Below are 13,492 nucleotides of genomic sequence, written 5' to 3'. Positions count from 1 at the left end.
CTAGAAGATAACAGCGTGCTGGCCCAGTGATTGAATGATATCCCAATAGATAATGATACTTAGCAAGCAATAATACCCAATGATCTCCAAGCGCAATGCGGTTGATCCACGAAGTTAGTGCCTGAGGCTAAGCCAGACGAACCCCCACCCGGCTTAACCTTAAAGCGGCCACGGTCAACCTTAGGCGCCGTTTAGTGCAGGCTTAGCTGCTGCAGGCGATATCATCACTTTTCTCTATCTGCTTTGTTTTTTTTTTTTTTTCCCGGCCATCACCAAGCACGCTTTCTTTGTAGAGGGCTAATACAACACCCAGTCGATTATATACTCCAAATCTCAACAAGCCCATGCCATGAACCCCGTTGAAGACGGCACTGCGACTCTCGAAGATGGCGTTGAAGACAACGATGTTGCGTTCGTGTCTTCGGACGAAGAAATGCTCCCCAGAGACAGACAGAGAAGAACGCACAGCTACAATTATGCCTACGAGAAATCCATGAGCCTCGCCGAGGCAAAACTCTTCTACCAAAGGCACCAGGAAGCATCACGGGCTCATGAAGGAGCTGACCCCTCCCGAAGCCCCATTCTGTCCCACCATTCTGTGCCCGTGAAGACGGCCACGACTGCCGGGACGGACGATGCGCTCTCTAGTATGGCCGCGAGTGTCGGATCCCTCAAAAGCAGCGCGGGCTTTACTTCGTCGACCAGTATTCACGACCCTGCGGCAGCGGACACGTCGAATAATCCGGCATACGCGCGAATGCACGAGAGCTTACAGGCGGCCGATCAATCTGCTAGGAATCAAGTGCTACAGCCGGGTCTAACATCTTCCGAAACCGCGCCGTATTCGTTTGCTTCACACAGTATCTACGGAGTAGGGGCTGGTATAGCTGTGCATCATGGTATGGAGGGCTACCTTCCAAGTGACGACGCCGTGAATGCAGAGTTGGAGATTGTGTGTCGCAAAATTCGCAACATTCTGGAACAAAGGAACAAATATATGCAGCTGTCGTTACAGGGGCCTGACTGCAACCCCAAGGATTCTCCCAGATGGCCGATCTACCCGTCTCCACCCGAGCCAGTGTGGGATGCTGAGAAGGAGCGCCCGAAAAATGAGGACAAAGTTGTCCCAGAAGATCAGGAGCCGCGGGCTTCAGAGCCACGTACTCGCAAGAGACGCAAGATGGGTCAGGACATAGGAGAAGACTTTGACATGGAGGACTTGCTCCCTCTCCCGGGTCCATCCAGTTCCGTCTTTCAACTCGATTCGTCTAGCGTTTACCAGGTATATGAAGGCGAAGAGTCAAATCGTCCCATTGTGCAAATCCCCTCGTTGCGGGATTTCTATATGGATTTGGATACTCTGACAGAGGTTTCTACCGACGGGCCAGTGAAGTCTTTTGCTTTCAAGCGTCTTTCTTATCTCGAGGGGAAGTTTCAGCTTCACACTCTACTGAATGAGTACCAGGAACTCGCAGACAGTAAGAAAGTGCCACATCGGGACTTTTACAATGTCAGAAAAGTGGATACTCACGTTCATCACTCAGCGTGCATGAACCAGAAGCATTTGTTGAGATTTATCAAGAGCAAAATGAAGAAATCTCCGGATGAGGTCGTGCTCTTCAGAGATGGAAAGCACCTGACGTTGAAGGAAGTGTTTGAAAGTATTAATCTGACTGCGTATGACCTCAGTATCGATACACTTGATATGCATGCACACAAAGATTCGTTTCATCGGTTTGATAAGTTCAACTTGAAGTACAATCCGGTTGGAGAGTCTCGTCTTCGAGAGATCTTTTTGAAGACGGACAACTTCATACAAGGGAGGTACCTTGCTGAAATCACGAAAGAAGTCATTTCCGATCTGGAATCGAGCAAATACCAGATGGTCGAATGGCGCATTTCGATTTATGGAAGATCAGTGGAAGAATGGGACAAGCTGGCAGCATGGGTGGTCGACAACAAGCTTTTCTCGCCAAATGTTCGCTGGCTTATACAGGTGCCTCGGCTTTACGACGTGTATAAATCAAGCGGAATGGTACAGAGTTTCGAAGATGTCATCAAGAATCTGTTTCAGCCGTTATTCGAAGTGACGCAAGATCCCTCCAGTCATCCCAAACTACATGTGTTCCTACAACGTGTTATAGGATTTGACAGTGTCGACGATGAGAGCAAGGCAGAGCGCCGGCTATACAAGAAATACCCCATCCCAAGAGACTGGAATACGAAACAAAACCCGCCTTATAGTTATTGGATCTATTTCATGTTTGCAAATATGGCATCGCTCAATTGTTGGAGACAGCGCCGTGGCTTCAACACGTTCGTTTTACGACCTCACTGCGGTGAAGCTGGTGATCCGGATCATCTGGCGGCGGGTTTTCTGGCCTGTCACAGTATCAGTCACGGAATCCATCTTCGAAAAGTTCCGCTGCTGCAGTATGTTTATTACCTTGACCGCATCGGCATTGCAATGTCACCACTAAGCAACAATGCGCTGTTTTTGACCTATGATAAAAATCCGTTTGCGAGTTTCTTCAGAAAGGGACTCAATGTCTCCCTTTCTACGGACGACCCACTTCAGTTCGCTTTCACCAAAGAACCTCTCATGGAAGAATATGCCGTTGCAGCTCAGATTTACAAGCTCAGTGCTGTGGATATGTGCGAGTTGGCTAAGAATTCTGTTGATCAGAGCGGCTTCGAGCTCGCGCTCAAGCAGAGATGGCTCGGTCCCCAGTGCTATTTACCAGGAGTTGCAGGAAATAACGTGGCTAAGAGCAATGTGCCTGACCTTCGGGAGGCTTTCAGACATGAAACATACCTCGCTGAGTTGTCATTGTAAGTTGCTGTCTCCTTTCCTCCTTAGATCACCTAGTGCACATAGGAAAGGTGCTCATCGTATTTTCACTTTAGGATCGAGAGATACTCGACTCCTAAACACCTTTTTCGTACGAAGACAGCAGCAGATCGAGCAATGCCAGTAACAGCCTCCATTGGCTCATTTAGCAACACACACATCCCTTATATCACAACAGAATCCCCGTCCCAAAGCAAGTCCCCTGCCACCCGGGCATCTAGCCTTGCACCACCAGCCAGTGATCCAGCATCGCTATCAAATTCCCAAACTCTTCTTCCCGAGTCTGCTTTGTCTCATTCCGGCTCACCAGCGCCAGCATCGCAAGACCTACTACAACCATCATCTTCGCCAATCCCCTTGGTTGCTGGCAGCTTGCCCGAACAGAAAATCATTCCTGGCTTGGTGCATGAGAGGACTAGGAAGGGAAGTACTTATTCGAATTCTTCTACTGCTCGCGCTGATTTTCACTCGTCTCCTGGTAAGCAGCGTGATAGTGATGGGAATGATTATGGCGTTATTTAAATGATTTAGATGAATGGATGCATTTCGGTTCCGTATCGCTACTCACTTGCTTTGCTTTGGAAGGAACTCGTTCCTGTCGTGTATCGGGCTTTTATATTTTAATGGATGTACACTGTGTATTGCAGTTGCATGGATTTACATGATCATAGGCAAAAATTATAAGTCTCTTCATTAGTCTCATAAGTATATATGTATATACCGGTACGTCACAACAACCATTCCGTATGCCTGGCAGTAATCCATTCTATGTACTATATATTAAAAAGGCATAGAAAATGAAATAAAATAAATAAATAAAGGGCTAAACTGCCCAACTTCCTCTTCGCTCAATGACACCCCAGGCATCTAAGCTTTCGTCATTGTTGAGATCAATCTCTGGCCGTTGTGTGGTCCATTCTTTGATATATAGTCGTAATGCCTTCCACCGCATGCAGTTTTCTGGCCCGTTACCGTTTGGCACGTTTACAACATAGCCTTTGGCCTCTCTGCGGAGGTCATCTTGCCTCAGTTCTGCGACGGGGATGCCGGAAATCTTGCTCAGTTCCAAATCATAGTAGCGAGCTAAGGATGGGTATCCTAGAGACAGGTAATTATAGACCTGGGTCACGAATCTATCATCGAATTCGTGTTCCATAGCATCGGTTTGTTTTGTTTCCGGTGCTGCGGTTTTAGGTGTCGTAGGGAGGGGCTCGGTCTCGTCGGTAGACATATTGACAGATTGAACGTCTGAGTCGTTGTGGTTCTTGTGGTCGTCCAGATCCATTTTCAAGTCGAAATATGACCCGTCAAAGGTACCATGATCTGCTTTCGGAGTGGCAATCCCATTTCTGGCCTTGTGAAGGGGAGAAAATTGTTGCTCGTTTCCTTGGTCCTTGAGACATAGACCCATCCATAACCCTGGTCTCTGTATATCTTGCACGTTCGCCTCGGTGGTCCATAGACCGGTTTGATGCATATCTCCAGGGGGCGCTGGTTCTGCCTGACTGACAGAGACCATCTGGTCGGTCTCAGAAGCGCTTCCTTGCGGAGAGACGCTCAGAGTAAAGACAATGTCATCGCCTAACATTGGTGGACTGGCTGCATGCCGCATCTGCGCCAAACCAAGGTCTCTCCGCCAGCCAGCAAAGAGCGAGGCTTTATCCTCCGGTTTTTGGGATTGCCTCGCAGCGATGGCAGCAGCAGAAAACTTAGACTCGTGGGCATCGCTTTTCCGGACGCCAAGGTCTTTCAATTCGGCCACCTCCTTGTGGCGGCGCATCTCATCTAATTCCCACGTTAAATCGGTAAGAGATTCACGCCGGAAGATTTCATCTCCTCGGTTGTTGATTCGTGGCATAGTAGTAGCAACGGCGTCAATGTCCTCATCCCCAAACTCTTCATCGCCATCAATGGCAAAATGGGAGACAGGTTGATGATCTTGCTCGTTGGGAAATGCTGCCAGAGCTTGGTCCTGTAGTTGCTTTTCTGCGCTGCGTGCTGCCAGTGAGAGTAGATATCCAGAAAAGCGTTCATCGCAACTTTCCCTGAACCGATTCTTTGCTGCAAGTCGGTTTGCACTTTCCTCAGATGATGCTGATGGCGTGGTAGACAGAGAAGGTGGCAAATCATAGTTGTCTGAGCCTTCGCTACTGTTTGATGGAATGGCGGGTAGGTCCGGTACACGGAAAGAATGCCGTCTGCCCTCTTGACGTTGCAACAGGCTCGCATAGGAGAACGGTGATTCTGTTGGATACGAAGACTCCTCTCTTGCGGCAGTCATTTGCTGACCTCGTGAAATGGGAGGCGAGGTTGGCCGGGATAGACCGTTATTACCAAAAGCACCGTCAAAGCTTCTAGAGGCTCCTGGAGTCAGGAGTGTTTCCGCTTGGCGGAAAGAACGCTTTCCAGTTTCGATTAACTGGGGTGTGAATTTGCGGGGTGGTGTGCTTTGCGAGGACGAAGAATTCGATCCACTTTGCGCCTTGACCGGTTTCCGCCTGCTCATTTTCACGGTCTCAATAGGCTCGGGATAAAATTTCCTAATAGCATTCGCCGTATGCAAGCCCCTCTTATCTTCTTTCTCGGATTCAGAACCATGTTTCATGTTTTCTGAATATCCTTTGCCGTTCGATGTTTTGACTTCAAAGGGTTGAGGCAACGGGCGATTGGGCTTTTTTGAATCTAGACCCTGGGAGGCTGAAGATTGAGGGTGGTTGGACGAATCTTCACTGCTAGAAGCGCCGGTCTGCGTTACCAAGTTCTTCCTAGATGATCGGGAAGATGTTTCTGTGGGCTGCGGCAAGATCCGCCGAGGCCTCTCGGCATCCATTGCAGTCGTTGCGGTACTGCTGCCTTCAATCGGTCTGTTCTGATCTATGCTGGGAGCCTGCGAATCTAAATTGAACACATTCTTAGCTCTGCTCGACCGAGAAGTTGATTCGATCAACTCCGGCCTGAACCTCCGCTCATTTCCGGAATGGCGGTCGTTTGTCATTGTTGATAGGAAGAAACCAAAAAAAATTGCTATTATAGAGGGCGTCTACCGTTGTGCCTCACTTGCATGAGGTCCAACAACGCATAGGATAAATGCGCTCGGTCATGTTCAAGCGGAAAGCGAAGGGTGGTTCATATAACGGTGATTTGTCTCGGTGGATATAGGCCTAGTCATCGTTTATTAGTGGAGCAAGAAATAAAGGTCGACAGCGATGCCATTGCGAAGAAAGAGAATGGTTGTCTCGTACCTCGGAAGAAGTATAATGAGTGAGTGACGTCGATCGATAATCAAGTATTGCGGAGTACCGACCGCACGGAGGACGATAAAATCAAGCACATGAGCCTGCGATTGCTCGAAGAGACGACGGGCTATAGTTGAGAAAGACCAAGGCTCCAGCAACTAGACGGGCAGCATCACGACGAAGCGAAAAAGCACCGGCGGTGACGGAGGGAGAGTGGGAGATGGCCCGGTCTATCTCCACGAACCCCAGGGTGGGTCACGTGTAGCGATCGTCTCCAGCACCGCCGCTTCCATCTTTCTGTCATCTTCTCGTTCGGACCACCTGTCAAAGTCGAAATTGTGCTATCAGTATCGCTCAGTCCCGGCAGCATTGTGAAGTTGGTCATGGCCCAACAGGCTACCGACATGTTCTTCGAGTCTCGCGAATCCCCAACCCAATCAATCACAATGTGGCGACGATGCCCGCGCAATCTCCCTTGGTTCGCTGAGCTACACGGTCCTTTGTACGAATCACGGCGTTTTAGACATGGCACAATGGCTGGGGCTTTCTATGCGATGCTCTTAGGAATCTCACCATTAAAGAGTAGACAATCCTATGGTACTTCACTGTTCTATTCTATTTAGAAGTCACGATTTCTCTATAAAAACTTACAGAAGGAAGCTTAAGGTTACTCATGTGTCACTACCATAAGGTACACTTGCTTGCCACTGAAAGACAAAATGGTCCAATAAAAAGCCAATTGGCCCAAGACGAATTCTAGAGAGATGCTAGTACTACCGGAGAGAAGAATAATTGACTCAGAATACATTGATACTGTTCAATGTAACCAATAGCATGAAGGGAGAGCCCTATATACATATGTACTTTATTATAGAACATTACTGACAAATATCATCCATGCTTAAACGGATTTTCCTTTCTAGATATACCTACCTTGAGCGTCCAACCCTATCCTATATGAAGATGTAGAGGCAAACTGAACACGGATTCGGTTCTAGCTTGGGATTATCAGGTGATACTCTCAAGAATATCTATCACAACGTGTATAGATGTTCTGCCACTTAGAGGATCATATACTAATCCAAAAATTCCGAAAAGATCCAACCTTACCTCCAAACCATCGAGGACAGCCAGGGGTAGCACAACCTTCTAGTTCGATCTAAATGGAAGATTCATTCCCCGCTTAGGAATGACTCCCCATGAGTGACGCCGTCGGTCAGGCCGTATCTCCGTAGGTGTATGTGTCCTACATAGTAAGCTTTACATCTCTCTCTCTCCAGTCTAGGGCCCATGCTTTGAAAATGGCATCTAGAATCTTTGCTATGTTGCTTATAGCCATAGTCGTCATCTGCCTTGCATCCTTCGCGATGGACAGGTGGGACAACAGACAGTTCCTTTGTGGGCAACCCCCTATCGTGTTCCATATCAACAACGCGGCTTTTTCGTATCTCCAACGTCCAAGGTAAGTGAATATCACATCTTCAAGGCAAACTCATGGTAATAATTAGCTCTTCCAGCATCGAGCCAATTCAAAGAATGATCGTCAGCTTCAGGACCATGTACTCTCATCTATATGACGGATGGCCAGGTTACATCAGATATTCTTACTAAAGTCCACGCAGAACTTGCTCGCGACGATGTGTGGAACCCTGGTTTTCTTCAGCATGGCATTTTCACCTCTGTAACACGCCATTCGATATACTTGACCGAAACTGCCCATCAAGTCATCAGCAGCTGGGGCAGTCAGATCATAACCGTTGACAAGCAGGCATTTCTGGAATTGCCATCTGGTCCGTACCTCTGTAACGCTGGTAGATTGCATGAAGTATCTAGATTATATCTTGATACACCCGAGGGATTTATGACTGCAACAATTCAGTCGTCATATGATCAGTTTCTGTATGTCAAGTTCCTCGATGCTATCTATGCATGCTAACAGGTTTTGATATAGGTACGACACCCTGAATGTTTCCGTGTTTGCAGATGAATACTCGGCAGCCATTCGGTTAATTTTTTAGCAGTACATTCTGAATCGGTTGCAACGATCCAAGTACTGGATTCCCCTTGAGGCTCGCTCGAGGGTCCTTTAGTATTTAACCTGGCATATTCAGCCAGAGTTTCGATCCCCACGATTCGCCCGAACTTCCGCTCGTTGATTCGATCGCGCTGGAAAATCGTTCCATCGATTTTGTGATAGGCACTGAGAATTGGGCCGCATCAACGCTTCCAAATGCTACGCCAACTCCTGCTTTTGCTTCGGGGCGTCCGTTGTTTGAGCATGCACCATCAGTGAAAACAATGCGGAGGTGATGGCAGGGTACTAATCTACGTCGCCTGCTGTCTCGCTGTTTGCTGCATGGACAGCAAAATAACACGAATGCGTTACAATCCGGACATTTTCGAACGATGTCAGAAATCGGCCAATCTTCGGTTCTCATTCTATTTGCTATGCAGGTCACCATAGCTGTAAAAAACGCGAAAAGAAGTTAAGTGTTATGATAAGGAGAATCGGTCTCCCTAACTAGCAGTAGTGAGCAAGTGAAGATATGAGTGAGTAGAAAGTTAAAAAAAAAAAGAAAATTTCTTTATCGCTACATGTAACCAGACAAACTTTCATTAGGTAGCTAACATTGATTTGCGCAGCCGCCCACCATACCTAGCCCAGCCAGTTCTTTCATTTATCATTTAAACTGGTACGGAATACGAAGCTTGAAGTTTAGGACTTGTCAGTCACGTTACCTTCTCAGCCCTACATTACAAAATGGGAAGTGATCAAAACAAACACACCCCTCAGAGATGATTCTGAGACCCTGATTCCACCAATACGAAATGAGTCCAGTTATGGACCCTCTATTAGTTATATGTCTATCATCCGAGACGATACATAAAAGCCCCGGGATAGGAAGAATTTTGGGCTTCATTTTCAAACGATCATACTGCGACCCCAAAATACTGGTAGATGTAGCTACCTACAAACTGAAAATTCCACTGCGCTTCTTGCCATGCGGATAAACGATCAACGCGGAGATGAACAGACCCACGGAAATACCAATGGCTGTCTGGATCATGCCGTACCCCAGGGCCGTAAGAGAGCTCTCAGATGTCGCGCCTGTAGTGCTCGTGACATTGTTATTGGCAACTTCCTCAGCATACGACAGACCGGAAATAATAGATCCACTGGACGCGAGACCGGACGGGACCAGAGTAAAGATTCCCGGAATTATGGCAGCAGCAGCATGACCGTGCCACAGACGGCTGTACAAGTTGGCTAAGAGGCCAATGGTGAACGCCCCAACAGTGTTTGCGACCTGGTTAGAGCCCAGCTTCTTGGTGCTGAAGTAGTTGGTTACATAACCGCAAACACCAAGGAAAATGGTCACGGGGAGCTGCTTCGGCTTGGCTTGGTTGATGAGGGCGGCAAACAGACAGAACAATGCGACAAAGGGAAAGTGCTGGATGTACTCGTTGCCCCAAATATCTAGACTTTCAGTTGGACACGACTCCTGGGCGGTGGCGTGGCGATCCATCAGTCCGTAGATGGTGGTACCGACAGTAACCCCATATCCAAGGAAGAGTGAGTAGATGATAGTGAAAACCATGCGGATGGAACCGGCGTTCATCTGGTGCGACTGCAGCTCTAAACTACTGCTGAGGACAGCGAAACCGGGGAGAATCATGGCAATGGAAGATTCCGCCATGGCGGCAAAACAGAACACATAGTCGCCGTTATGCTTGATGCTTCCAAAGGCCCGCGCCAGAAATGAGGTGAGAATAGCAGCAGATACTTCCAGCACATTGGAATATGTTGCAGATGCAGGGGCGAGGATGTGCTGCATGAATCCCACGATGCAGCCGAGCATGAAGATGACCGGAAGGTCAATGGGACGAGCGTTGAATGAGTAGGGCCCAACGGCGACACTGGCCAGACCGGTTAACAGCACCAGTATCCATTTGTTGTAGCGCGGTTTGGCCAGCATAATATCATCGAGATCTTGCGTGGCCTGTTCCACGCCAATGATATCATGCACAACGTTCTTGTAGACATTATGAGTCTCTGCGAGGCGAGACAGATCTAGACCCTGAGTGACACGGATAATTTTGACCTCAGCGGTGCGGGTAAGAGGGTCATCAAAGGACATAAACATACAACCGGGGATGTACAGGAATTGTGCTTTGACGTCTAGCACATTGGAGGTCATCATCATGTACTCCTCGAGACGATGTGTAGGAGCGCCGTACTTCATCAGCGCGCGACAGAGCTGCATAATGTATTGCTGGCGCGCCAAAATTTGGGCTATATGCACCGTAAGCTGGACATTCTTCTTACTTTTCTTGCTTTTGCGCTTCTGCTTCTTTCTCTCTTTCGCATTCATGGGCGCTGGGCCTTGGGCATTCGGAACGCCAATACGGCCCAGGTCCAGGGACGCCGAGACGAGAGAAGATGTATAGTGATGACCTGAGGTTTTGGTTCGTTTCCCGGGCTTTATGGTGTGTAGATTGTCCAAGTTAAACTTTTTGATTCCACTCTGGCCACTGCCGTTATTATTATTGTTGTTGTACCACTTAACCTTTTCTTTTTTCCCCAGTGGTCCGGTTTTAGTTGGTGGTAGGGTTTCAGTCTCCGGGTCCGTCTCGGCTGGAGTCGTAGCAAGACTCATTCTGCTTGCACTACCAATGTTGTTGGCATATACACGCAGCAAATGGGACAGCATGCCTCCATTGAGAGGCGTGGACGCACCGCTCATGTCTTCCGGGGTCGATGCTCCGGAGAGAGGCTCATAAGATTCCTGCCGACCATGGCCGTGAAACCCGAGTTGCTTGATTAAGTTCTGAGCTTGGGCGTCGGGATCTATGTCTTGCAGATTGTCCTCTTCGTCCTTGTTCTGGCGTGCGCTGAAACTCTTTAGGTCGTCGGTGGCCCCGTAATACTCGGGTAGAAAACTAGCATCTAATCCATCCTCGTCTCTCTCGTGTGGTCGGCCGAGGGCCTCAGCCAAGGTGTTGGCCCGTTGACGGACACGCTGGCTAGCTGACCTCCATCGTCCACTCAAAGTCGTGCTGGGCTGTTCACTGACCACATCATATTGGGCCGTGAGCTCAGGGTCACTTCTATGCAGGGTTTGGTCCTCATTCCCCTGCCCAGACGACTCCATCGGGGGTTGGTGAGTCGGAGAGGTGCGTTTCTCCTGGGCGTCCGACATTTGGAGCAGCTCCCCGGATTTCACTTGAGAATACTATGCGCTTCAGGTAAAACGGAATGCTTTAGGGTTAGGGTTATTCTTGGAAAAGGACGTTGCTAGCGTGGTCCAGTCCAGACCAGGCGAGCAGACCCCAAGACTGGCGAGACTCGTATTCCAAAAGAAAATCAGGGATGGAGCTTATTTCAATTGAGGATTGGTACGGAGTATTTATGATTTAATCGTAGTGCCCCCCACTTGTGATTGGCGTTGCAAATTTTTTCTTCACGAAACACCTGCTTGGAAGATTTGCAGGGCTAATTTCCTCAAGTGGATATCTTTTTTCAGACTTAGCGAGCACTAGCCAGACTTTGCAGCTCCCGATCCACGGTACTAACAGGAACGCGCGGACAACTTCAAACTTTAACTTGTCATGTTCCCAGTGGGACCATAGATTTCCATACCAGGCAATATAGCATTGTTATCAGATGCACTGGGAGTGGCTGTACATATCGGCCTGAGCTTTATCCCCCTTCTCTACAAGTAGCTGACAGGAGAAATTGTTGACAATACAGCTTCTTGCTTACCTTTGGGGCTGCTTTCTGATCATGGCTTCTCGGGAGACAGGGTAAGTCCTCCAAAAGAGACATCCATCTTCCTATGTGTAGGAATTATTGAGAATGGTATTGCTGCCAATGTCGACGCTCACACAAAGTCTGTCCCAGCTTCCCCGCAGTGCGAGCCTGCATTTTTGACATGGATGGACTTCTCATCAACTCCGAGGACGTGATCACGCTATCCGTAAAACAAACTCCTAGAAAAGTATGGAAGGCCTGCCTTTACTCCGTCGATTCGAGCCCAGCTCATGGGTGTTCCAGATTCGACAAATGACCATGTGTTCCACAACTGGGCTAAGTTGCCCATCACCCGCGAGGAATTTGCTCGCGAATCGAGTGAACAAATGAGCTTGCATTATTCCGAGCCACTGCCTGGCGCGGAGAAGCTATTATTAAACCTCAGCCGCGCGCGTAGTGCTTCTTCTAGAGAGAAATTTGCGCTAGCCTTGGCATCCAGCACCAAGAGCCATAGCTACGAGTTGAAAACGTCGAGACCAGAAACAAATCGGCTTCTTAACTTCTTTCAGCCCGACAGGCGTGTTCTAGGTGATGACCCACGAGTGCGACAGGGTCGGGGGAAGCCAGCACCAGACATATATTTAGTCGCATTACAGTTATTGAATTCTGTGGCAGACCCGGGCGAAAAAGCCATCATGCCCAATGAATGTTTGGTTTTCGAAGACAGTGTGGCCGGCGTAGAGGCTGGAAGACGGGCTGGGATGAGAGTCGTTTGGGTGCCGCATCCAACTGTGGCAATTGAGTATCAGGCGAGGCAGAAATATGTACTAGCTTGGAGGACGGGCATGATTGAGATCGGAGACGATTGGCAGCTACGTGAGATTGACGATGGTTGGGCTGAGAGCATACCGAATTGGAGAATTTCAACTACAAAAAGTACGGCATCGAAGTGCCATCCTAATGATCTTTATGGAACAATTTCGGTCAAATTGGTCCTCTCATAAAACAACAACCATCTGTCTATTCCTCAAGTAAGGTGGCAACCGGAATGTAGAGATGTAGACAGATAGACTCCCATATTGACTCAAAGAATATATTAGCCATGAACTCATCAGTTGCAAAAGATTAGCATATAGAAATAAACAGAGTCTCGTCAACAAGCCCAAAAAGCCACGATCTCGTCAAAATTTCATCGTCAAGCTGTTCACCTCTCAGAGCTCCTTAGTGATCTCCTTTCTCAAGCAGCAGGCATCTCTAAGAGCAAGGGGAGCTTTTTACATCTTACCCAGCGTCTTGAACGCTTTAATATGAAAAATTAGTATAATTTTAAGAAACCGGGCGGCAGGTGGTAACTTGGCAGGCGGTGAAAGTACTGTAGGCAACAGTGCGTATAGCCACAGAGACTGATGTGCACTATTGCACCTTCCTCATAACGCACTTTCCGAGATTATAGTAGAAGAAATAGATTAAAGCATTCATTAAAGCACCTATGTAAGTACTCAATCATCAAAGCTACCAAAATACACACCAATCGCTAACCATGACATCCACAAAGCAATCTGCAAGTCCTCGATCTGTGAGATTCGCCCAGGGAGTTGACGAACCTCGTCAACAGCGAATGTCACGATCACCGAGTGTCGCTTCAGGGAGTTT

The 13,492-nt window shown here is 48.2% G+C and overlaps 5 protein-coding genes across 5 annotated transcripts; 3 read left to right on the top strand and 2 right to left on the bottom strand.

The window, feature by feature from the left end:
- Positions 1 to 349: 349 nt before the first annotated feature.
- Positions 350 to 3,373, top strand: UA08_06266 (AMP deaminase; the record flags this gene model as incomplete). The annotated part of the gene is made up of 2 exons (XM_020268570.1): positions 350 to 2,832; positions 2,908 to 3,373. The coding sequence occupies 2 exons, from the start codon at positions 350 to 352 to the stop codon at positions 3,371 to 3,373; spliced, it is 2,949 nt and encodes a 982-aa protein (XP_020118829.1).
- A 301-nt stretch (positions 3,374 to 3,674) lies between these two features.
- On the bottom strand, positions 3,675 to 5,846 carry UA08_06265 (hypothetical protein; the record flags this gene model as incomplete). Its single annotated transcript, XM_020268569.1, has 1 exon — positions 3,675 to 5,846. One exon carries the CDS (start codon positions 5,844 to 5,846, stop codon positions 3,675 to 3,677), a length of 2,172 nt encoding a protein of 723 aa, XP_020118828.1.
- A 1,440-nt stretch (positions 5,847 to 7,286) lies between these two features.
- Positions 7,287 to 8,397, top strand: UA08_06264 (hypothetical protein; the record flags this gene model as incomplete). The annotated part of the gene is made up of 5 exons (XM_020268568.1): positions 7,287 to 7,318; positions 7,423 to 7,549; positions 7,676 to 7,986; positions 8,039 to 8,092; positions 8,199 to 8,397. 5 exons carry the CDS (start codon positions 7,287 to 7,289, stop codon positions 8,395 to 8,397), a joined length of 723 nt encoding a protein of 240 aa, XP_020118513.1.
- Positions 8,398 to 9,056: 659 nt separating this feature from the next.
- On the bottom strand, positions 9,057 to 11,288 carry UA08_06263 (hypothetical protein; the record flags this gene model as incomplete). Its single annotated transcript, XM_020268567.1, has 1 exon — positions 9,057 to 11,288. The coding sequence occupies one exon, from the start codon at positions 11,286 to 11,288 to the stop codon at positions 9,057 to 9,059; it is 2,232 nt and encodes a 743-aa protein (XP_020118632.1).
- An 841-nt stretch (positions 11,289 to 12,129) lies between these two features.
- On the top strand, positions 12,130 to 12,843 carry UA08_06262 (hypothetical protein; the record flags this gene model as incomplete). Its single annotated transcript, XM_020268565.1, has 1 exon — positions 12,130 to 12,843. One exon carries the CDS (start codon positions 12,130 to 12,132, stop codon positions 12,841 to 12,843), a length of 714 nt encoding a protein of 237 aa, XP_020118675.1.
- Between the last annotated feature and the right edge of the window lie 649 nt (positions 12,844 to 13,492).

This window comes from Talaromyces atroroseus (assembly GCF_001907595.1).
Source record: "Talaromyces atroroseus strain IBT 11181 chromosome Unknown scaffold_8, whole genome shotgun sequence".
Taxonomy (NCBI): Eukaryota; Fungi; Ascomycota; class Eurotiomycetes; order Eurotiales; family Trichocomaceae; genus Talaromyces; species Talaromyces atroroseus.
The sequence above is the reverse complement of the archived record's forward strand: the minus strand, read 5'-3'. Positions and strand labels throughout refer to the sequence as shown.